This window comes from Microcaecilia unicolor, chromosome 6 (genome assembly GCF_901765095.1).
Source record: "Microcaecilia unicolor chromosome 6, aMicUni1.1, whole genome shotgun sequence".
Taxonomy (NCBI): domain Eukaryota; kingdom Metazoa; phylum Chordata; class Amphibia; order Gymnophiona; family Siphonopidae; genus Microcaecilia; species Microcaecilia unicolor.
The window spans coordinates 251,680,615-251,705,657 of record NC_044036.1 but is presented as its reverse complement, the minus strand read 5'-3'; the positions used below and the strand labels follow the sequence as shown (position 1 = coordinate 251,705,657).

The 25,043-nt window shown below is 44.8% G+C and overlaps 1 protein-coding gene across 1 annotated transcript in view; it reads right to left on the bottom strand.

The window, feature by feature from the left end:
- LOC115472527 (collagen alpha-2(VIII) chain-like) overlaps nt 1–25,043 on the bottom strand; it is a 134,976-nt gene that overhangs the window by 36,151 nt on the left and 73,782 nt on the right. The window contains exons 10-11 of the mRNA XM_030206820.1: nt 17,217–17,261; nt 3,912–3,965 (exon numbers count right to left, since the gene is read on the bottom strand). Coding sequence (XP_030062680.1) covers nt 3,912–3,965; nt 17,217–17,261 — 99 coding nt within the window. The remainder of the gene's footprint in view (nt 1–3,911; nt 3,966–17,216; nt 17,262–25,043) is intronic.

The window sequence follows — 25,043 nt, the reverse complement described above, 5'->3', positions numbered from 1 at the left end:
GGTCGACCATCTCTAAGGTCAACCTAAATGCTGAGATTTGGGCGTCCCCGACTGTATTATCGAAACAAAAGATGGCTGCCCATTTTGTTTCGATAATACGGGTTTCCCTGCCCCTTCGCGAGGATGTCCTGCAAGGACACCCTCAGGAAAACTTGGACGCCCCGTTCGATTATGCCCCTCCACATATCCTAATGTTGGAACATTGTCCGTTCTCCAACTTTGGCGCTTTTAGTTCCTGTAATACTACCATCAGCACATCATCCAGCATTAGGTTTGAAGGTGCAGCCTGCAGCAGTGAAGTGTTCGTGCCGTCCCCGTTTGTGTCACAGCTCTGGTGGTACTGCTGCTTCCCATTGCTCCTGGCTTAGGGGCCTTTCCAACATAGAGATCCTTGAAAAAGCTTTTCTGGCGAAACACGTGTCGGTATGCAGCCCCACCAGTGGTGTAGCCAGAAGGCAATTTTTGGGTGGCCAACAGGTTGGATGGATGGGCACTAGAGAAACAACTGCCACCTGATGCACCCATGCCCTGCTCCTACCCCTACCCCACACCTACCCCACTCCCAATAACTTCAATGAGGGTAGCAGTGCTGCCTTCAGTGACTGCAGGTCACGATGAGGGCTAGGGGAAGTACAAGAGGGTGCACTCTTCATCTTCCATTAAGCCACAGTCCTCCAACACACATGTGCTTCCCCCAAATATTCTGCATCCATAGAACCCCCTGGCCCTCCCCCAACAGTGGATGCAGAGCAGAGTTAGAACATTTCCTTATAAAACTCACCATACAAGATTGTGTGTTTCTAATATTATATCTCAAATAGCAAGGCATATTTTATAGTACAAAAATCTATCAAACAAAAAGTCACTCAGAACCTTGAGCAAATCTATTATGCCAGCACTAACATCCAAAACAAGGATCCTACCTATGATATTTTAGGGCCCTAAATATTTCAGTGGGGCTCTAAAATATCAATACATCTATTGAGAAAACTGAGCAAGCCAAATTACTACAGAATACTACATAGAAAATTCATGCCAACAATACTTTGGTCACACACAGAACACAAATGGCAAATACAGACTAAGTGACCACAAACCATAATCAAATTAAATCAAAATCCCAAGAGGCCAGACCTTGCATGTAGTATAGCACCAGAGAAATAGAAAGAGATCCATTTGTTCCTACACTGTGCAAAATATAATGGTAGCACAAACCACAGATGGTGTTAAGGGTTATAACTAGGGCAACTGTCCTTGGCCCCTGGCCAGAGAGAGCCACAGGCCAGGTGGAAGCTGAAGAAGGTGCAGCCAAGTAGTAAGCTTTGGGGTCCACTCCCAAATTTCTGCCCTGGGTCCCGGCCATATCTAACACCAGCTCTGGCAGGATGTATATTTCAAATCTGACATATTCTAAACACAAAATGAAAAAAATAAAATTATTTTTCTACCTTTTGTTGTTTGGTCATTTTATTTTTCAAATCATGTTGTTCCCAGGCTCTGGTTTCTGCTTTCCTCTGTCTTCTCTTAACTCACTCACCAAGGTCTCCTGTCCATTTAACATTTCTGTCTCCATGTCCACTATCCATCTTCTTCCATCTCTGTGCCTCTATCTTCCTCCATGTTCAGTATCTCCCAGTCTCTGTGTTCCTATACTTCCCTGTCCAGCTTCTCCCCTCTCTTCCTCCCTATTCCAATATATCTCTCTCTTCTCCAACCCTACCCCATCCAGCTTCTCTCCCTCTCTTCCCTCTTTCCAGAATCTGGTTTGCTTGCTTGATTGCCTGCCTACCCTCTCTCCCGCTGTGATGCCTGGCATCCCTATTTCCCTTCCCTCCCCCCTTGTACTTTTCTAGGAGTTCTCTCTCCCTTCCCTCTAGCCCCCTCCTCCTCTTCCTCCTACATCCAGCAGTTCTCTCACTTCCCTCCAGCTACCTCTTCCTCCCACGTCCAACAGCTCTCTCCCTTCAATCCAGCTCCCCTCCTTCTCTTCCTCCCAGAAATCCAGCAGCTCTCTACCTTCCTTCCAGCCCCCTCCTCCTCCTCCCACATCCAGCAGCACTCTCTCTTCCTCCCATGTCCAGCAGCTGTCCCTTCCCTCCAGCCCTCTCTTCCTCCTCTTGCTCCCACATCAAGCAGCTCTCTCCTTTTCCTCCAACCCCTTGCTGCCTTTCCTCCTGCAGGTCCAGCTGTCTGAGATTGCTGACACTTCCTGCCTGCCCGCGCCACTGCCGCTTTCATTTTCGTCTGTTGCTAACAGCGATTCACACAGGCACGTCAGGGCAGCCTTCCCTCTGCCGCATCAGGCTCTCTCTGATGCAACTTCCTGTTTATGTGAGCACCAGACGTGGCAGAGAGAAGGCCACCCTAGAGTGCCTGTGTGAATCGCTGACAGCGACGGCCCGATAAATGAAAGCTGCAGGCCCCACAGCAGCAGTGGAGCAGGGGGTAGAAGGAAGAGACATCGATCCAGGATGGCTGGACCTGCAGGAGGAAGGTAGCAAGGGATGTTAGACTGGGGATAGTTTGGGTGGGCCTTGGACAAAAATGGGTGAGCCTTGGCCCACCCATGACTATGCCCCTGGGGCATATAAATGTTAGTACCCAGTTTATAGAAATGACCTCCACATACCCCAATTCTATGATACAGTCAATTTCTGAACACACAGTCAGAACTCTTGCTACTAATAAAGTGACCTCAGAGACCATTTGCTTTCTGAAACCATTTCAGCCTTTATCCTTTTACTTCTGTTTTCCTTTCCCTCCACAAACTACTTTGCAAAATATCATCTAGTATTAGAGTTTGGGGTTTATTTCTTTATTGGGATTTATTTGCCACCTTAATGAAGAGATTTAGGCAAGGCGGAGTAAAACAAGTTTGTTTCACTATTAAGTGAAAACAGAGATGCGATGCATGATGAAAGTTTGCTGCATCTATTCTGGATGAAAAATAATTGTTGCTTATGGTGAAAATGTCATCTCATTGATTACTGGGTGGTCCACAAAAGGGTGATATGTCAAGATGGTTTGTTACATTAAATAAAAACACAACTAGAGGATGGAGAGTGCAGGATGCAGCAGTATCCCTCATAGGCTTACAAACACACAGTAAAGAACAAAACTGTGACAGTGTTATAAATACAACACACAAAATATTATTTATCATCATTTAGTTATCATATTTACAAACAAAATCCCTACAGAATATAAAGAACCCCCATCTTAAAAAGTTCATAAATATTAGCCACATCCGTAATTAAATTTGTTAGCTATTCCCTGGCAAAACCATTATGTAACAAAAAAAAAAAAAACATGGTCCACACTTGAATGGAAAAATGACCACATGGCTTTCTATTTTCTGGGATAAGCCTTTGTTGTTGTTTTTTTGTATGAGAGATTATGCCTCAGCATTCAAGTTATCAAAAATTGGACTATATCTCAGTTTGGTATTGAACAGACTTTCTAAAGAGGTGACTATTTACAGCTGCTCAAGTCTATCTGGTACAGCCATTGAGATGAAGATACTACTATATGGATGAAATAGCCCACGGCTGATCAAGTCTACTTTATTTATCCAAGAGACATGAAATTATCACCAAGTGTTAATTTTTTCTTCTTGTCTGAAAATCACCTGCCTTAGGGATGCGTCGATAATATTATTTCTGAACTTCTGTTCATTTGTTACATCATGATAAATATTTGTGTATGCCAAATTTAATATTTGTGGGATTATCATTTGATGTTATTTAGACTATTTGGTTTTGTATTAAGTGTTAAACTATTTCCCAGAGAGCACTACCTCCACAGAAGACATGGTATTATCAGATAGTGTTAGGAAACAGTGTAGGAAATGTGGGCATAAGGTACAAATCAAATGTAAAATACCAAAAACAAAATAAAGAAAATACACTTACAGGTGGTCCAGGGAGGCCTTGGAAACCTTGGGCCCCTTTAACACCCATTGGCCCCTAAAAGACAATCAACAAACAACAAAATAGAGAAGTTTACTGAAAAAGAACTTATAAGCAATATTCTTCACAATCTTGAAAAGCCTTTTTTCCTGGGGAAGAATTGATCTACCCAAATAAAAGGGCTGTCTGAAAATTGCTCACCATCAGGGCAAACAAGCAAATTGCTTCCCTCCCCCATTGCAATATAAAAACATTAAAACTTCCACAAGTAGAGCCCCATGACTGCAGAGGAAAACTAGCAGAGGAGTAAGTAGCTGATACGAAATGTTGTTGGCCAATATCCCTTGTCTTCTGGAGGACAGCGCAGAAGAATTGATGAGAACAGATGCCTGGGGGTAGTGGTAGCTATTCTTCCCCCCCCCCCCCCCCCACCACGTTTCTTTCTGCCTTACTGTGACAGAAACCACTGAATGAACACATTTAAGAAGACCCCTCCTAAACATGTGGGCCCTAGGCATATGCCTAGTTTGTTGATGCTTTAATCTTGCCCTTCCATCCTTAACCTAGTTAAAAGTATGTGCTGGTTTCTCAACATGTGTGACTTTAGTTGTATTGGAGGTAGCATTTCCGGGGCAAGTTCACATGAAGGGGGAGGAAAATAATGTGCAAAGGTCACATTTTCAAATATACATATGCTATTTTCTATTGAAAAAATATCCATGACACATTTCAAAGTGAAAGGATGTATTTACTATCACTATGAAAATTGGTCAAAAGGCCAATGACTTTGGTCTAATATAGACAACATTGAAAACTGAACCTAGGCAAGCCATTTGAAAACTGAAATTTTGGGAGGATTTTTTTAAATTGTCTACATTACGAGAAAAATCAAAGGTACATATAAACCAGCAAATTCTGTGTCAATTTTCAATGTGCGAAGATGTGTGCACTTAGACTTGTACACCTGTATTTAGGGAAGGCATGACTCATGCCTGTGGGTACACTCCCCAACCCCCCCCCCCCCCCCCCCACCAGTGTAGCTAGAAACTGCTGTGAAATGATGCACATACTTTTAAGCTGGACTAAAGACAAACAACTTTCAGAAACTCTAATTGCCAGGATAAATAGCTTTGAAAATTGCACATGAAAGGCCACAATTACTCACTTTCCTTGTTCTGTTTTTTCTCTTTTGCATGCTGCTGCTTTTAACCAAAGATAACAAGGATGAAGCAAAGCCATTCTGTAAAGTTTGCCATGAAAATGCTGTGAGAGGAATGCAATTACTTGCTCCAGCCCTATGGCTAGTGTAAATGCCTGTACCTATGTGTCAGCCAGAACACACGTAAATTACAGAATACTATGATTTTTATACATTTATTTGTGCGCTCTGCCCAAACTCCACTATGCACACATTCACCCACAAAGTATGTACCACCAAAACATGGCATGTATGTTCCCACTAGTTGGTATTCTATAAAAGACCACTTACATTCATGATTACTGCCATTTAAGTGTGTTGCTCCTACCACCTAAACTAGTCAGCTTCTTAAAGAATTACCCCCAAAGTAACTTGTAACTACTTCAGCTTCACTGACACCCACCCTACAGCAAAGATGTTCTACCTTGGTCTTGTTTGTTAAGTGGCCAAACTATGCAAATTAACCTGGTTCTCAGATCAAAATTTATGAAAATCTGTCCTACCTTATAATTTTCTTTCAAGTAGTCCTACCAGACCAGTTCAGAACTTGTGGGTTGTGTCTGTCAACCAATGGATGGAGACAGAGAAACAAAGTAGTTCCATATGATTCGCCCCTTTAAGGGCACCATATAGTCATAGAATGTTCAGTGTTTTGTAAGACCAAGCAATGGAGATCTTATATACACTCTATGTCAAAAGATGCATCCATCCAAGAACTATATCAGCAAGGCACCAGGAATTCTCAGAAAGGGCCAGAGTCATAGTTCCTGGCATGAAGTGGCAAATGCCCCAGTTAATCTGCTGAACTGCAAATTAAACTGCACTGTATGATCTCTGAAATTTCAGCCTCAGTTGGTGCCCTGAGGCCATCAATCAGCTGGTACCCTGAAGCAGTCAACCAGCTGGTAACTTGAAGCTGCCAAATAGCTGGTACCTTCGGGCACCAATACAAGTGAAACCTCCAGTAAGAAATACAGCTGATGCCCCAGGATGTAATTGATACTTGCAGGCTGCAACACAGCTGACACTTCTCGGATGCTATATAATTGATACTGTCAAACGGCACTATAGCTGACAATCCGAGGAAGCAATGCAGCAGAAACTACCAAATTGAAATACAGGAGAAGTTGGAGTATAGTATAATGTTTTCCATGTTGTAATGTCGGTGATACATTCACGCTGACACACAAGCAGCACATATTTCAGGAGAAAAGAACATATTCTTTACAGACATTCTATAGCTAGACCAGCACATTAGCTTTTTAAATAAAGGTAACAGACAAAAGAAATCTTGTTCCGAGGAAAAATAAAGCAGAAAGAACCAGTAGAATTGTAACTAAAAAGTAAGATAGGTTGTGACTGATTTTTTGAGAAGGGCTCTCCTTTCCTCAAACTTGAGAGGCAGACTCCAGCTGCCCATGGTTTTAGAAGTTCAGTACTCCTTTAGACGCCACAGTCAACTCCTTGCATGATTTCCATTGCACTGAGAAATGCTGAGAGGCTTAAAAAACATCAAAATAACTTGGCGGGCAAAAATGTGCCTAGTAGGCAACAATGGTAATTCCCCTGTATAAGAATTCCCACTCATGTCAAAAGTACTCACTAGTCCCAATGAGTCACCCACAACTCACATTCCAAGTAGAAATCACTACACAAGGAAATTGTGACCAGGTTGGCTTGGCACAGAGAAACTAAGAACTAAGCCATGACAGTTGCATGTGTTGAGCTGAAATACAAAGCCAAGATAAAATGGACATCTAAAGGTGGCAAATTGCAAGCCTTAGGATGACATGATACCTGTAAATATATCTGAAAGTGGCAGGAGGCAGCTAAAGTGGCCCCCACTTTCGTGTGCTTTGAAAAACCCAAGAGTCCTTCGAGGAACTGTATGAAATTGAACTCACTGAGGTAAACGTTTTTTGCTAACAGTACCCCCAACAATAGAACAGGAGCCCGAATTGTGAAACTTGAGAAGGAAAAAAAATGCAGAGACTGGCATGGCAGCAAGCCTAAGCCAAAAATAGCCTTTGGAAAAATGAACCGCAGTGCCTGAAGAAAAGCAACTCGTCTGTACCTTGGCAAGGCAGAGCCAATAAGGGTGGAAATTTGAAGTCTCTTTGGCTGCTGCTCCAGAATAATAAATTAAAAGCCCACTGTACTCAACTCAACTCAAGATATTCACCAAGTCCAGAAGCTAGCCTCATATTAGCAGACAACCATTCTTCAGAGGCACCTCAACTGCATGAAGATCACTTACTGGAGAACAAGGGGGAATTAGAGAAAAGGCACTTGGATCCCTACAAGTTTTCCCTAAAAAAATTCCTTTTCCTCTCCTCCAGATCCCTTATTCCTATTAGAGGGGACATTGAGCTCAACCAAACCAGTTCCACAGTTTTAGGAGCCTACGTAGCTTGATTACCCAGAGACCACAAAGTGTGCCATCACCATCCACTGGAGACAGAGAAAATCCTGAACATTCTAGGACTCTACAGTGCCCCCTTTTTTTATATAATTTGTTTATTAAATTTTATAATAACAACACTCCTTATTTCTGCATATCAATACAATAACAGCCTTCAAACATTTTCTTCTTATCAATCTTGCCTAAACATACATGTTGAAACCTTCTCCCACCCCCCCTCCCCTCCCTCCAGCTTTATGGTAATGGTATTAAACTGTCTCTCAGGTGTTCATATGGTTGCCATATTTTCTGAAACATTTGAAGATGACCTTTTCGCATGGCCGTCAGCTTTGACATCTGGTATAGGTAGTCTAGTTTGCAAACTACAGTCCGCATCTGTGGAGCATCTAATTGTTTCCATGCCCTTGCTAATGCCATCTTGGCTGCTGCAAAAATCTGAATGACCAACCTGTGACAGTGAACCTGACTTTTCGCTGGTCGGAAATGCAGCAAACAGTATTCTGCCCGACAGGGGTATTCCACCTTTGCTACCTTATTAACCATCGCCAGGACCTGTGTCCAATATGTCTGTGCCTTAGGACATTTCCACCATATGTGCATAAATGTTCCCTGAGCCCCACATTCTCTCCAACAGTCAGCTGACATCATCGAGTACATCTTTTGTAACCTAACTGGTGTACAATACCACCAGTATAGTATTTTGTATCCATTTTCAATTATTGGCTGAGTGATTGACGGTTTCAGCAAGTACATGTAGCCCATTGTCCAGCCCTCCATGGTGTATGTTTGCTGAAGCACCCCCTCCCATCTTCTGGTATAGTAATCTTGGGGAGTTGGGAGCTGTGGTAATGCTCTATATAGCCGTGTCACACTACCCCTGCCCCCTCCCCTTCTTATTGCCCTCTCCAGAACCGTTTCCGCAAATTCCAGCTCCTCCCTCGTGCGTCTGAGTACATAGTTCCTCAGACACTGATAATATACCAAGTCTCTTTCCTCCAGGTCATATTCCTCTTGTAGCTCCTCAAAATCTTTTACTTTCCCATTACTCCAGATCTGTCCCAACATGTATAACCTTCTGCGGGCCCATCTTTGATACACTTTCTTTGACTCTCCCAGTGGGAATCCCGGTGCTCCACAGATGGCCATCTGCTGGAAATAGACACTCTCCAGGAAAACTCTTTTTCGTATCTGAAGCCAGGTGCACAGCAAGTGGCTAATCCCACCGGGACCCTCCTAGCCACAGTCAAAATTTCACTCCCTTGTCTCCATAGTATGTCTACCATGAAGCAGGTGCCCATCCATGCTCTCTCCCGGTGTAGCCACTTCTTGGTAGCCCTGGGGTTCCAATCAGTTAATACCCTTAATTGGGCCGCCTGGTAATATAGATAGAAATTAGGGACCCCCATCCCTCCCTCAGCAGGAGCCTGGAACATCATCGTCCTATGTACCCTAGGTGGTTTCTTCCTCCAGATATATGCAAATATTTTTCTATTTAGTTGTTGAAAAAAGGTACGTGGTATTGGACCGGTAGGGCCAGGAACAGATATAGTATTTTAGGAAATAACATCATTTTTATGGCATGAATTCTCCACAGCCACGATATAGTAAGACCCTCCCATCTGTCAAGTTCCTCAAAAAGCTCTTATCTTTTTAGGGTAGTTGGCCTGATACAGGTTTCCTATCTCCGATGTAATCTGTATCCCTAAGTAGCGAATGGATTTAGTTGCTCATACAAACGGATATGCCTCCTTTATCACCCTTACCTCCGATGGCGATGCTGCGCCTCTTTCACTGACCGCTTTGGGTGGGCTAGTGTCAGCAATATGTCATCAGCAAAAAGCATGATCTTATGTTCACGTTTGCCTCTGACCACCCCCAGTATGTCCCCATGCTCCCTAATCAGTTTAGCTAAGGGTTCAATTGATAACGCAAATAGCAGTGGGGAGACTGCGCAATCCTGTCTTGTACCCCTATGAAGCTCTAGTGTTTTAGTGTGCATCCCATTTATCTTCAGCACCGCCATCGGTTTATTATATAACAATCAAAGCCACGACAAAAACCTTCCCTCCATGCCTATCTGTTTTAATACTGCAAATAAAAATTCCCAGCTTACCCGGTTGAATGCTTTTTCGGCATCCACCGAAAATAATACTATTGGTGTTAGCTCATCTCTTGCTTGCTGGATAATGTGCAGCAGAATCCTAATATTATCGTATGTTTGATGACCTGCAATAAAGCCAGCCTGGTCTTCATGTACTAACCTTGGCATTACCCCCTGTAGTCGGCGTGCCAGTACATAAGTAATGCCACACTGGGAAAAGACCAAGGGTCCATCGAGCCCAGCATCCTGTCCATGACAGTGGCCAATCCAGGCCAAGGGCACCTGGTAAGCTTCCCAAACGAACAAACATTCTATACATGTTATTCCTGGAATTGTGGATTTTTCCCTAAGTCCATTTAGTAGTGGTTTATGGACTTGTCCTTTAGGAAACCGTCGAACCCCTTTTTAAACTCTGCAACAAATTCTAGAGTTTAATTATGCGTTAGGTGAAGAAAAATTTTCTCTGATTTGTTTTAAATTTATTACACCGTAGTTTCATTGCATGCCCCCTAGTCCTAGTATTTTTGGAAAGCGTGAACAGATGCTTCACATCCACCTGTTCCACTCCACTCATTATTTTATATACCTCTATCATGTCTCCCCTCAGCCGTCACTTCTCCAAGCTGAAAAGCCCTAGCCTCCTTAGTCTTTCTTCATAGGGAAGTCATCCCACCCCCGCTATCATTTTAGTCGCCCTTTGCTGCACCTTTTCCAATTCTACTATATCTTTCTTGAGATGCGGCGACCAGAATTGAACACAATACTCAAGGTGCGGTCGCACCATGGAGCGATACAACGGCATTATAAAATCCTCACACCTGTTTTCCATACCTTTCCTAATAATACCCAACATTTTATTCGCTTTCCTAGCCGCAGCAGCACACTGAGCAGAAGGTTTAAGTGTATTATCGAAGACGACACCCAGATCCCTTTCTTGGTCCATAACTCCTAACATGGAACCTTGCATGACATAGCTATAATTCGGGTTCTTTTTTCCCACATGCATCACCTTGCACTTGCTCACATTAAATGTCATCTGCCAATTAGTCTCCCAGTCTGGTAAGGTCCTTCTGTAATTTTTCACAATCCTGTCACAAGTTAACGACTTTGAATAACATTGTGTCTTCAGCAAATTTAATTACCTCGCTAGTTACTCCCATCTCTAAATCATTTATAAATATATTAAAAAGCAGCGGTCCTAGCACAGACCCCTGAGGAACCCCACTAACTACCCTTCTCCATTGTGAATACTGCCCATTTAACCCCACTCTCTGTTTCCTATCCTTCAACCAGTTTTTAATCCACAATAGGACATTTCCTCCTATCCCATGACCCTCCAATTTCTTCTGTAGCCTTTCATGAGGTACCTTGTCAAACGCCTTTTGAAAATCCAGATACACAATATCAACCGGCTCCCCTTTGTCCACATGTTTGTTTACTCCTTCAAAGAATTGAAGTAAATTGGTCAGGCAAGATTTCCCCACACAAAAGCCGTGCTGACTTGGTCTCAGTAATCCATGTCCTTGGATGTGCTCTGTTATTTTGTTTTTGATAATAGCCTCTACCATTTTCCCCGGCACTGAAGTCAGACTCACCGGTCTATAATTTCCCAGATCTCCCCTGGAACCTTTTTAAAAAATCGGCGTTACATTGGCCACCCTCCAATCTTCCAGTACCATGCTCGATTTTAAGGCTAAATTGCATATCACTAACAGTAGCTCCACAAGCTCATTTTTCAGTTCTATCAGTACTCTAGGATGAATACCATCCGGTCCAGGAGATTTGCTACTCTTCAGTTTGCTGAACTGCCCCATTACGCCCTCCAGGTTTACCGTGAAGTCAGTAAGTTTCTCCGACTCGTCCGCTTGAAATACCATTTCTGACACCGGTATCCCACCCAAATCTTCCTTGGTGAAGACCGAAGCAAAGAATTCATTCAATCTCTCCGCTATGTCTTTATCTTCCTTGATCGCCCCTTTTACCCCTCGGTCATCCAGCGGCCCAACCGATTCTTTTGCCGGCTTCCTGCTTTTAATATACCTAAAAAAATTTTTACTATTTTTTTGCTTCTAATGCTATCTTTTTTTCGTAATCCCTCTTGGCCTTCTTTATCTGCGCCTTGCATTTGCTTTGACACTCCTTATGCTGCTTCTTGTTATTTTCAGACGGTTCCTTCTTCCATTTTCTGAAGGCGTTTCTTTTAGCCCTAATAGCTTCCTTCACCTCACAGTATTTTGGTAAAGATCTTATCTTTGACTTTGTCTTCCTATAACTCTTCACAAAGTAACCCATAATTGTACTGCAACAAATTGTATTTCCATCATTCACAATGTCTTGTAAGCCACACTGAGCCCGCAAATAGGTGGGAAAATGTGGTATACAAATGCAATAAATAAATAAATAAAATAATCTGTGTTTAGCAGCGATATCGGCCGGTAGGAAGCCACATTGTAGTGGGTCCTTACCTGGTTTCAAAAGTATGACCACCTCTGCCATCCTCCAAGAGTACGGCAATTCCTGTGCATCATCAAAGGAGGTAATCACCTTAAGCAGTATAGGGGCTAACCATTTGGCAAATAGTTTATAAAATCTGGCGGGGAATCCATCTGGCCCAGGGGATTTGTTGTTAGGAAGATCTGCTATTGCCTCTTCTACATCCTCCAGGGTCATGGCCACCGACAGGCTCTCCTGTTCCACCCTTGACAATCTAGTAAGGCCTGTTCCCTGCAAGTACTGCTCCATCTCTCCCAGGGATGCGGCCTGCTCAGGCTGATACAGTTGATTATAAAATTCCCAAAGCACTTCGAATATTTCCTCTGTTTGTGTTACTGGGGCACCTGAATTCTTATTTATGCTAGAGATACAGTAGCATTGAACCTGTTTTTTGAGTTTGCAGGCCAGTAACCTACTAGCTCTATTCCCGAATTCAAAATGTTCCTGTTGCACTTGTTGTAACTGCACCGCAATATCCACCAGTTGTAACTCGTTAAGTTGTAACTTAAGCTGATGTAACTCTTCCACCTTTTTACTATCTGTCGGGTCTATTTTATGGTCTCTCGACATATCTGCCACCGCATTTCTAAGAGTATTTTCTCTTCCTGTCTTCTTCTTATTAAGGTGGGCCTGCATTGCAATAAGTTGTCCTCTAATGACCGCTTTTAGCCGGCTGCACCTCCTCTGTATCATTGAACTGAATATATTCCGCTATATGTTTTTCAATTTCCATTACATTCTGTGGGTCTAGAAGAATTGCTTCATTTAAACGCCAACGTCTCTGTCCCTTAGTCCCACCTCCCACTCTCAACAACAAAACCACCATGGAATGATCAGACCAAGTACATGGCTCAATCTTCACCTCTCTCGCTCTGCTTCGTATCACTCCATCACCCAGCCAGTAATCAATTCTCGAATAGGTACTATGTTTCGGAGAGAAGTATGTGTAGTCTCTTTCTATCCCATGCATCTCTCTCCACAGGTCTACTAGGCCCCATCTTGCCATCCAACCCTTAAGAGCTGATCTCTCTTACCATATCCCACCCTTCACCCTGAATTATCTATTCGGGGATCTATCGTAAGGTTTAGGTCTCCCCCAACTAAGAGGTCACCCTTTGCATTTTCTTGTATGACTTTTTCCAATGCTCCCAGGAACATTCTCTGACCCTCATTGGGTGCATATACACACACCATAGTGTAATACTTATTATATAGGGAGACTATCAACAACACATATCTACCCGCTGTGTCTTTTATCGTTTTATGTACGTCCCAAGGAAAGGCGCTGGATAGCGCTATAAGTACTCCCCGTTTTTTTTATTATCTAAACTGGAGGCGCAATGTACTATGGGAAAGTGCCCATGTCTCATCAGATGTTCATGGCTTCGCTTTAGATGCGTCTCTTGAAGAAACACCACATCTGCTTCTTGGCGTACCATTTCTCTAAATACCTGTCTTTGCTTTTGGGGAGAATTAAGGCCTCGTACATTCAAAGTCACACATTTATACTGTAAACCCCCAGGGGTCTCTCACATGTGCTGAGGCCCTCTAGTGGCTCCTGTCCAGACTCACATGCTCTCCACCAGGGCTTACCAGCACTTGGCTTCTTGAGAAGGATTCAGACAGTTCTCCACTATGGCTGCTTGTACACCTAGCCTCAAAGACTGGGGCTCCTCCTTCACTCACTGCTTCTATGAATCCTTCCCTGATATACCCTCTGGTAACCAGTCACCCTTCTGGTACTCCGGCAGTGCCCCTTGACACTTTCTTTGGGGAATATAGCCCTGGTCTCTCCGCTTTCACCAATATGCAAATTAGCCACAGTAGATGCAAATACACTTTATTATCACCTGACTCCAGTCTTATGGGAAACACTTCTTTCCAGCTTTAGTCAATTGGTTTCTTCTCCACTGAGCCCACTTACTGAAGAGACATGGGCCCCAGTGTAAACAGCCTCCTCCCTTGGACAGCACTTTCCTCACTCACTTCAACTTTATAGTCCTGTCCTCCACCCCACGGCTGTTAGTCCATTTCAAATAATCCCCAATGCCATTAACAACATGTCCAAAGACAGGTGAGTACCTTATGGGTTTTTTTGAGGGAACCTTCCCTTAGCTTTCAGGGGTTCTCCTCCAGCCACTCTCCACCTTCTTACTTCAGGGTCCATTCATTCCAGGTCTCCTCCTCCAACTGGCTTCAGGTCCCCCATCTCCTCTCCTCTCTTGTCTTGGAGGGCGCTCTTTATAGGGTGGCTAATTATCCTCCCTACCTTTTTAGGCCCCTCCCCCTGGTTCCAGAAAGGTCCAGGCCCAGAACTCTCTCCAACTTTCCATCTCCTATTCTGAGAGTTCCCCCTGGTGGCCTCTTCAGGGAAGGGCAGGTCCTATACCATGAGCACCCACTAGCTGTCCCTTCCGGTCCTTACACTGGTGTACCCCATTTGGCTCCCTCTAGTGACCAGATCAGGGCATTTTCCAGACTTTCTGTAGGACAGCGTCCTCTGGTGGCCTCCTCAGGGTAGGGCAGTCCTGTGTTTATCACAATACATCCTTCATATAGTACTCTCGCTTAACCGATCACCATCATGTGCTATGGAACCCCCTGTCCCCTCCCACCCCTCTCCCTCTTTTGTTCCCTAGCGTATCCCCTTTTCCTCCCCCCCTCTCCTCCCGCACCTTATCCAGAGCACTCCCTCCATCCCAGAGACAGTGCTTTATGGAGAGGTCGTGACCCACCCACCCACATCCTAACTTACAACCATTATATCTTATTCCCCCATTCCTCATCAGCTAGCCAACTTGTGGCTCTTGGATAGGTCCCCCAGCTCTGTCGAGTTGCAACCCCCATCATCTCACCCGGTTCACTTTTCCTCCCCCTTGTTAAAACACCCAAAGCCTTCTCTTCCTAAATAAACAATTCCCCCGGGGGGGACCCCAACAATAACAGAACAAAAAACATATTTTATGCTCCTGAGTCTCCCTCAAGTGAGGCACCAGCCGACTGCTGACGCTGCAGACGCTTGTGACCCACTCGTTGCCACTTCGGGTGGGTTCTCATAGCAGATCCTGGTCGTGACTCTCCAGATTTTGATGGTGTTGCTGCTGTATCTCCTTCGGGAAGAAATTCACGTGCTTCCGAGATGAGTTCACCTGGTGCATTCTCCCGTCCATATAAAAAACCAGTGCGAAGGGATGCCTCCATCTATACCGAATCCCCATCTCACGTAGTCTCCTTGTAACAGGCTTCAGGTCAGCCCGTCGTTTCAGTGTGGCTGAGGCTAGATCTTGATATATCTCTATTGTGTGAGTCCTACTTAAAGTCTTGTTTTTGGAGCGCTGTCTGTATCACTCGCTCTTTCATTTTGAAATCGCAAAAACAGGCTATAATGTCCTTGGGGAGATTATTTCTTGTCGGCCCCAAAGCTCGATGGGCTCTTTCCAATATTACCTTATCAGGTTCAATGGGCGAGTCAGTTGTAGCAAGTAATATGCTGACCAAGCACTGTATCACTGATTCACTTTCTTGATATGTTGAGGTCTCTGGTAAGCCACGGAACCTGAGATTATTCTGCCTGCTTTGGTTTTCCATGGTCTTCTAGTTTATCAGCTATACATTCTTGACTTATGTGCACATCATTAATTCACCAGTCCAGGGACCCTATTGCCTCTGCTTGCTCCTCGAGGCGGCCCTCGGCTTCTTCCACCCTGTGGCCCATTTCCTTGATTTTGCCCCGCAGGTCTGCCCCCAGGGTGGCTAGGTCAGCTCGAACCGCTTTCAGGTCTATCCGGATTTCTTGTAGCCAGGCCTGGAGCTCTGGGAAGGTCCCCTCCTCTACACTTGCCTGGACTTGTGTTGAAAACATGTCCCCCGAGGATGGGATTCGCATCAGTTCTTGTTCCTCCACAGCCTCCTCCCCCATTGTCACCATGCGGTTCTTGCTCGTGCTGCCTGTAAACGCGAATTGTGAGAGATCGGCTTGTTCTGCACGTTTTTCCATTCCCTCTCTGGAACGCCAGCACTCGGGGGATCTCCGCTGCCCGAACTTGGCTCGTCCTGATCGCTGTGTACTGGGGGAATGCTAGAACTCCACCATGGGTGATCGGGAGCTCGGCGCTTAGGCGGCCATCTTCCCCCGTGACGTCACTTCCTCTGACTCTACAGTGCCCTTAAGGGGTGAATCTGTCCCTATCCACTGGTTGACAGTCACACTCACAAATTCTGGACTGGTTTGGTATAGACATTAAGGGATTAACATGGATGCGAAGAAAACCAGGACTGTTTACGGCTCAAGGAACTGGGTTGTGCTTTACAGCTAAGTAATCAGCAGTTTTCATGAGGAACACATTCTGCTCATATGCATTTTAAAACTCTCCAGGCAAATTTTGAGCCATATCACTTAACTCTGGACTTTACCATTTCATATTCTTACTGTATAAGTTGTCAATATAGGCTGAAGAGAGACTGATGGTATAAAAGGGAAAAACTATACAGAAAGGCATAGAGAAGAGAAATAAGAATATGGAGAAAAGGTGAAACTGATGGAGAGACACAGGGTTAAGATATGAAGGTCAGTTCTAAAAAAAAATGGGTGCTTACATTTACATGCAAGTTACATGCATAAATGTACAGAAATACTGACATTTGTTCATGCATATGTTCACAAATGCACATAAACATAATCACCCTAAGTGCTATTCGGTGAATACCCACTTAACTTACATTGTGGGTATTTGCACGGGGGATCCTGCACAAGGATGGACCATGGGCAGGACATAGGCATATCTCCCACCTATGTATGTAATCTTCAGACTACTAGGTTACACACATCCTTGCTGCATCTAGATTCCTGCACTTACACCAGCTGTGCAATATAGTTGGGAACGCCAACACTAGGTTATGCTTGTATTCAATAATGGAACGTGGGAGCCCGGGTTCCATTATAGAATAAATTCCTATTGCATGGCTTTGAAGTCCAGCTTTAGAATTGCTTCCTTAGAGGAAAGAGGAGGAGTAACTTAGAGAAAGGAATAAGATGGGAAAAGTGGGAAATTCCCTTGTAGGAAGCAGCATCAAAAGTCGAAATTACTTCCTTACTTGTATCCCAGCAGGACCCGAGAGGCCAATTCTCCCTTTCACACCCTGCAGCAATAAAAATGGAAAGATAATGTAATTAAAGAGACATGAAAACAATATCTATTTGCTTGAAATTCGATCAGGCTATTTTCTATGACATCTCCACCTTACTATCAGTAACGTCTTCTAATTATATTTACCTGCCTAAAATTCGATCATGCTACTTTGTATGTAACAATAACTGTTAACTCTTTAATCTACTATCTACTAATGACGACACATTGTAAGCCACATTGAGCCCGCAAAGAGGTGGGAAAATGTGGGATACTGATGCAATAAATAAATATCCTGAACGTAGGTTTGCAGTCTCTTTGAAGATTCAAATCATTGATCCTTGTACATAAGTTACTGTTGCTAGGTTATTGCCACATGAGTATGACAATAGAGATACTAGTTACTGGGGAAAAATACTACCTGGCTGATATTCAGCTGGGGGCGGTTAGCGTTTTTTTAAACGCTGACTCTTGTTAGCTAAATTAGCCACAGGCACCAGCACTTAATATCCAGGGCTAATTGTGGATGTCCTAGCCACCAGAGCTTATGTGATTCCTGGCCATATTCAGCCAGGACCCACATAAGACACTTATAGGGTTCCAGAAAAATATTGGCCAAGACCCACATAAATAAAAACAAAAACAGGTCAAGTGGCCCGTATCCCAATCCCCCTCTTTCACCCTCCCCCAAGGAAATAGAGGGATACCCCAGTCTCCCCACCTCAGTAGCTCCCCCCCCCCCCCCCCCAAAAAAAAGAAAAAGCCTCTGGTGGTCTAGGGGCAAATCAAGCAGGAGCTTTGTCCACTTATTTCTGCCTGACACCGGCCCTGCAGTCCAAAATGGCTGCTATGACTAGCAGCAGCCTTGTGGTATTTCAACTACAATGGTATCTGAAGTACTGCGAAGCTGCTGCTAGAGGTCATGGCAGCCATTTTGGACTGCAGGCTAGCACCAAGCAGGAGTGAGTGGCCATCGCTCCTGCCCGATTTGCCCCTAAACTACCAGGAACTTCTTCAAGTAGGTCTGGGAGAGCCTATGGAGGTAGGGAGAGGGAACTGGGGCAGCCTTATATTTTCATAGGGAGTTGGGAGGGAGATTGCAAGAGGGGCGCCCACCAGACTCTATTTGAATTTAACTGGCCCCAGCAATATTCAGACCAGTGTCCATTTGAACTCAGTACATAATGGGTCTCGTTTACTAAACCACACCAGCAATTCCTGCATGGCTGAGGCACATTTGCTGCGCCAGGAATTGATAGCAGTTTAGTAAAAAAAGGCCCAATGTAAGGATAGCTTTTTTTCTGTCCTAACTTTATGTGCTTATCTAGCTGGCTAATGGTCTGAATATCAGCACTAACCAGCCAGGGCTGCACTCCGCCCACTCTCCACCCCTGGCAATATTCAGTAGCATTGTCCGGTTATGTGGTGCTGAGTATTGCCAGTTAGCCCTGACCAAGTGATTTAAATGGCCAGGAGCCTCTCGGCCATTTAAATCACTTTGAATATTGGCCCTACACAGTGGCGTACCGGGGGGGGGGGGGGGCGGTGGGGGCGGTCCGCCCCGGGTGCATGCCGCTGGGGGGGTGCCGTGGCACGTGCCTGTCGCCCTGTCTCGGAGTTCGCATGTGTTCACTGCTCCCTCTCCCCCGGAACAGGTTACTTGCTGTTCCGGGGCAGAGGGAGCAGTGAACACATGCAAACTCGGAGGCGACAGGCACGCGCCGCAGCACCACCCCCCCCCAGCGGCGTGCACCCGGGGGGGGGTGTCATTTCGCTGGGGGGGAGGTGTCATTTCGCCGGGGGGGGGGGAGGGGCCCATCGGCGATCCGCCCCGGGTGTCAGCCAGCGTCGGAACGCCACTGGCCTTACATTTCCATGAATACAATTGCAAGAACAAATTAACTCAGGGGGTCTTTTACTAAAGCTTAGCTCGAATTATCTACAGCAGGGCCCATAAGAATAAAATGGGCCCTGCTGCAGATAACTCAAGCTAAGCTTTAGTAAAAGACCACCTCAATTTGTAAAACTGTTCATTAATTTCTAAAACATTCCTGTAAACAAAACAAATGGAACAATAATGCAACTCAATGTTAGGAAAATCAAAGCTGATGAGAGAGAATTAATTTCGGTTAGGAGGACTGCAACAATAAAATCAGTTAAAAAATCAAACTTTAGGAAATCATCAGTTACTAGTAATGCTGAATTCATATGTTTCCTGCTCTCCCTAACTCTATATCTGTTATGGGTAAGGAATTTGTTTTTCTGAATGCAACCAGCTAAAGGCTTTCATTTAGCTTCTGAATTATTCCCCTCTCTCATTCAGATGTCTATTAAGTGAGAAAATACAATTATTCAGAATTTGGAGAGAAAGGAGAGATGGATGCGATATGATACAGTTTTTTTTTTAAATACTTGAAAGGTATTAATGAGTAAACACAAATCTTTTTCAAAGATGGGGAAGCTATAACTAGAGGACATGAAATAAAACTACAAGAAGGCAGTCGTATACCTAGGGTATTTGACACCTGGAGCCAATCATTTTTTTTAACACCCCCTCCTCTATATGAAAAAAAATATTTTTAGTAATAATCCATGAGTCACACAACAAGGGTGTACCTAGGGAAAAGCATCATATTAAACACTAGTAAATAAGGCCCGTTTCCGACACAAATGAAACGGGCGCTAGCAAGGTTTTCCTCGGAGTGTGTATGTTTGAGAGAGTGTGTGTGTGAGAGTGACTTTGTGAGAGAGACAGATTGAATGTGTGTGGCTGCAAGTGTGTCTGTTAGAGAGTGTGTGTGTGAGATTGACAGTGTGTTTGAGTGGGTATGTGAGCGAGAGCGAGAGTGTATGAGAGTGATAGAGTGTTTGACAGTGACTGTGTGACACATAGAGAGTGAATGTGATCGAGTGTGAGACATAGCGTGTGTTGTAGACAGTGTTAGAGAGTGAGAGAGACAGTCAGTGTGTGAGAGAGAGAGAGAGTGTGTGTGAGAGATAGTGTGTGTGACGGAGATACATCCCCCCCCCTCCCTATGTTGGCTGGAAGGACCCCCCTCCGTCTGCATCTGCCACTGTGTTGTCGCAGGACCCCTCATCTCCTTGTCTGGTCAGTCTCCCCCCCTCCTTTCAGGTCTCCCTACAGCCCTTCTCTCAGGACTGTGGGTCGCCCCTCCCCCCTTCACCTGTGCTGTCAGGACCCCCTCCTCCGCCTCCATCTGTGGTCTGTGTACCTGTTCTGGCCCTCATCCTCCCCTCCTTGTGCCTGAACTATTGCTTAGCCTGTGGCAACAGTGGAGAGAGCTGTGCAGGACCTCCTGTTCCAACCCCCTTGTCATGTTTGTAGAGAAAGAAAAGAGGGAAAAAGAGGAAAAGTGGCATAATGTTTGTAAAAAGGAAGAGGGGCACGGCAGGCAGCGACCAGCTATCAGCTGTGCAAGTGTAAACAAAAGAAAACAAAAAGGAGTTTTGTGCTGCCTGTTCAGTCCCAGCTCGTATTCTCTCGTATTCACTGCTTGAAAGGACAGGAGGGGAGGGTGCACAGCAGAAGCTGACTTACTTTGCCAGATGCGAAGCAAAAGCTCTTGCCCTTGTTAAACAAAACAAAACAAAAAGGAGTTTTGTGCTGCCTGTTCAGTCCCAGCTCGTATTCTCTCGTATTCGCTGCTTGAAAGGACAGGAGGGGAGGGTGCACAGCAGAAGCTGACTTACTTTGCCAGATGCGAAGCAAAAGCTCCTGCCCTCGTTAGTTCTACATTCAGCTGCCAAGGCCACCGGAGAAAACAGAGGGAGGAGAAACGGGTGCAGAACTCCTCCAGCACATGTGCACAGCAAAGCGAGTGACGCTCCTCCCGAGTGACCCCTTCGCCTCTGACGCTCCTCCCTTCTTCTATTTGACTTCCCTGATAGGTCCCTCATTGGTGTGATGCTCCTCCCTTTTCCTGTTTCAGTTCCCTTTGATAGGTCAGAGCGGTGCAGCTGTGACGCTCCTCCCTTCTCTGATAGGTCAGGGCAGGGCAGAGATGTACTCTGATAGGTCAGGGCGGGGCAGATTCAGATCATGGCGGCGCACAGATGGACTGTGGTTAAAAGTGGTTACAGAGCTTCGAACATACAAACTTTTGAAGCCTCAAAGTGTGGTTCAGAACGTTCATGGTGCTTTTTATGTCCAGTTGGGGCGTGGCGTAGGTCGCAGATGGGGCGTGGCTGAGGGCGGTGGTGAGTAGTCCGAATAGCCAGGAGGACTACAGCAGTTCAGGACTTCACTGCCACAGTTGGAGGGAGCTTCAGAACGTTCAAGGTGGGATTTATTTATATAGATTGCAGTGAGCACTAGAACATCAATACAACCATTTAAAACTAAACAAGCCAGATAAGTAAAGATGATCATGCCAACAGAAAACATGTTTTCTTTTCAGTATAGAATAAGTAACCACAAACTAAAAATAGAAATATGTAGACAAAAATTAAACTGAAACCTCAAGAAGCCAGATTCTGCATACCATGCAACACCACAGAAACAGTGATGTATGTCCCTTAGTACTATGAAAAATATAAATATGTTCAATCATTTTTATTGAGCATATATAAACAAAACAATAACTTTCCATATCCATGAACACACAGCAGTATCTCTACTTCCCATCCCCCCACCTCCCTCAACATCAATAGCTGTACTCAATTTTATCAATCAATGCTTTCTCTCAAGCCTGTGATTACAAGTTCAATAAACGTCCTCTGGCTACGGGGGTAAGGGTCTCCCAAAAGGGAGACCACCTATGTTGAAATCTCCGGACCCTGGCGGGGGTTGAGTTGTTCGCCTCCAGTCTCTCGAGTCACATCAGAAGCAACATTTGACCACGCCAGTACTGAGTTGATGGGGTGTGTGTAGACAGCCACCCTGACAGGATTGTTTTCTTGGCAATGATTATAGCTCGCACAATAATGTCTCTAAATTCCTGGGGCATAGGCGGCCCCAGCCGGGGTTGTCCGACCAGCAGCTTTGGATCATAATGTCACACGACCAACCATGTAGCTGAGACCAGTTTTAATAGTCTTTTCCAAAAGGCCATTACATTCGGGCCAAAACATGTGCCCCAGATTTGCTCCCTCTGCTCCACACTTCATACAAGCTCCATCAGGTGACAATCCCATATGAAAAGCTCGCCGTGGGGAAACATATGCATGCAATACAAACTTATACTGGAGCTCCCAATGGGCCGTCACCATGGAGCCTTTTCAAAGGCCAATGACATGTTCTTTGAGTATTGCTGCAGTTACCACCACACCCAATTCTTCACTCCATGCCTTTGCAAACCTTGCAAAGTCTAATTCTGGGGTTGTATCTTTGATGTGCCTATGATGGAACGACAACGGCACTTTCTGTTGTGCCCCTAGTGAAAACGCCGCTGCCAATTCCTCTTGTACATCCTCCATTAAAGACTCCCATGGAAGACTGGCAATAAAGTGTTTTAACTGGTGATAGTGGAAGAGGTCTGCTGGAAATAGCGAAAATTGTTTTTGCAGCTCCCCAAACGTCTTTATCCGACCCACCTCCGTTAAGACATGTGTTAAATAAGTCAGGCCGTTTCGCCACTATCTCAGAAAAACACCATATATTAATCCTGGCGGAAAGTCTGGATTGCCACAAATAGGTAAGTATGGGGTGGTTTTGGCTGAGAAATGATTATGTCGACAGATCCAACGCCACACTGCTCCAGCAGCTGAAAAAATGCGGGTGGCTCACAGCACTGGAATTGTACTTCCACTTGACACATATAGCAAATAACTAAAATGGGTATCCTTAAGCAACTGGGTCTCAATCGTGGTAGCTGAAAAATATTGTGTAGCTTGAATCCAATCGTTGATGTGCCTCATGCCGCTTGCGATTGTTAAATGTCTTAAACTTAAAAGCCCTAATCCTCCATATTCCACCGGTATCTGAAGGGCTGACAGCGGTATTCTCGCTCTCTTCCCCCGCCAGAGGAATTTTTGCAGTATACGATTTGTTTCTCATCCTTATTAGAGAGATACAATGGGAGAATTTGGAAGGTGTATAACCATTGTGGAACAATCATCACATTGTATAGGGCTATCCATCCCAAAGGCGAGAGCGGATAGGCCTGCCACATCTGCAATCTTATACAGGTCTTGGACATCAATTTAGAAACTTTCGTCGCATATAATTGACAAAGATCCTTTGGGATATACATTCCCAAATATTTAAAGGCCTCTCCCGCCCATGTTAAGGGAAAGGCCCCTTTCCAATGGGAACGTTCTCTCTGGAGTACTGCGAGGGCTCTGGATTATTGAAGGTTTAACTTAAAGCCTGAATACTGGCTGAAACAATCAATTATCTGAAGCAGTATGGGCAGTGAGTTGTCTGGAGCCCTTGTTATTACCAGTAAATCATCAGCAAATGCCAATGTTTTCACCACCTCCCCTCCCACTTCCACCCCCAACACCCCATTCTCCAACCCCAGGGCTCTCAGCAGGGGTTCCACCGAAAGAACAAACAATAGTGGAGGCAATGGGCACCCCTGACAAACCGGAAATGTGCTACTTCGCACCCCATTGACCAGTATTGAGGCTTTAGGTCCAGTGTACAGCTTGTATTGCATTGTAAAACCAACTCTGGAAGCCCATAAACCGTAACATTCCAAACAGATATTCCCAGTCAACTTTATCAAAAGCTTTTTCGGCATCTAAGCTCAATACTAGGGCTGAAGTATTAGTCTGTTGACATTGTGCCATAGCCAGCAGCAAATGGCAAACGCTGCCACCAGCTTGGCAGTGGCGCACAAATCCCATTTGCTCCCCAATAATTAACCGGGGGAAGCAGTCGAGCCAGGCGATCCACCAGCACTCTTGCTAAGATCTTAATGTCCACGTTTAATAAATAAATAGATAGGTTGGTAAGAATCCGCCTGGTCTCTTGGTCTTCCCGGCTTTGAAATCAGTGATATCAGGGCTATGTTAGCATGTTGTAGGAATTCACCCGTGTCTATCACTTGCTCATAATAGGCCTGAAGAGGGCCCAAAAATGATGAGGCCTATAACTTATAGAACTCCCCTGTGAACTCATCTAGTCCCAGAGCCGAATGTAATGTTAGGTTTTTAATAACCTCCTGTAGTTCTTTGCCTGTAAAGGGGCTGTTTAAGCTCTCTACTTCCTGGGCAGGGAGATGTGGGAGACCTACTCATGTTAAATAGTTACTCAGGAGGGGGGTCGGTGGTTCTGCATGCCCCTCATACAGCTTAGCAAAGTATCGAGTGAAAACCTGTGCTATCTCCTCACTCTTGTTCCGCACCGCTCCAGTGTTATCTTTTATAGCGGTTATCGTTCTGCGAGCTCCCTAGGACTTAACAAGTCGCACTAGTAGTGTTCCTGCTCTATCCCCAAACCACTGAAGCATATATTTTTGGTACAGAAGGGACCGAGTGGCATGTTCATGGAGGAGGGAGTTTAAAGCTACCTGAGTGGCTTGTAGTTGTTCCCGTGTTCCTGCGTTTGGGGTCTTTATATACATTTTCTTTGCTTTTTGTAATTTTAATTCTAACTGCAGAATTGCTTTGGAAAGTTTCCTATTCCGGGCCTGTACATAAGCTATGACATCTCCTCTCAGAACTGCCTTGAATGTCATTCAAAAGAGGGTCAGGCTCTCCCAGTGTTGTTCATTAAAGCGCACAAAATCGTCCCATTTCTGATGGAGGTATTTAGCAAACTCTTTATTATGGTACAGGTACGCTAGGAATCGCCACCTTGTCCTGGCCTGGTAGTACTCAAGAGCTTCTC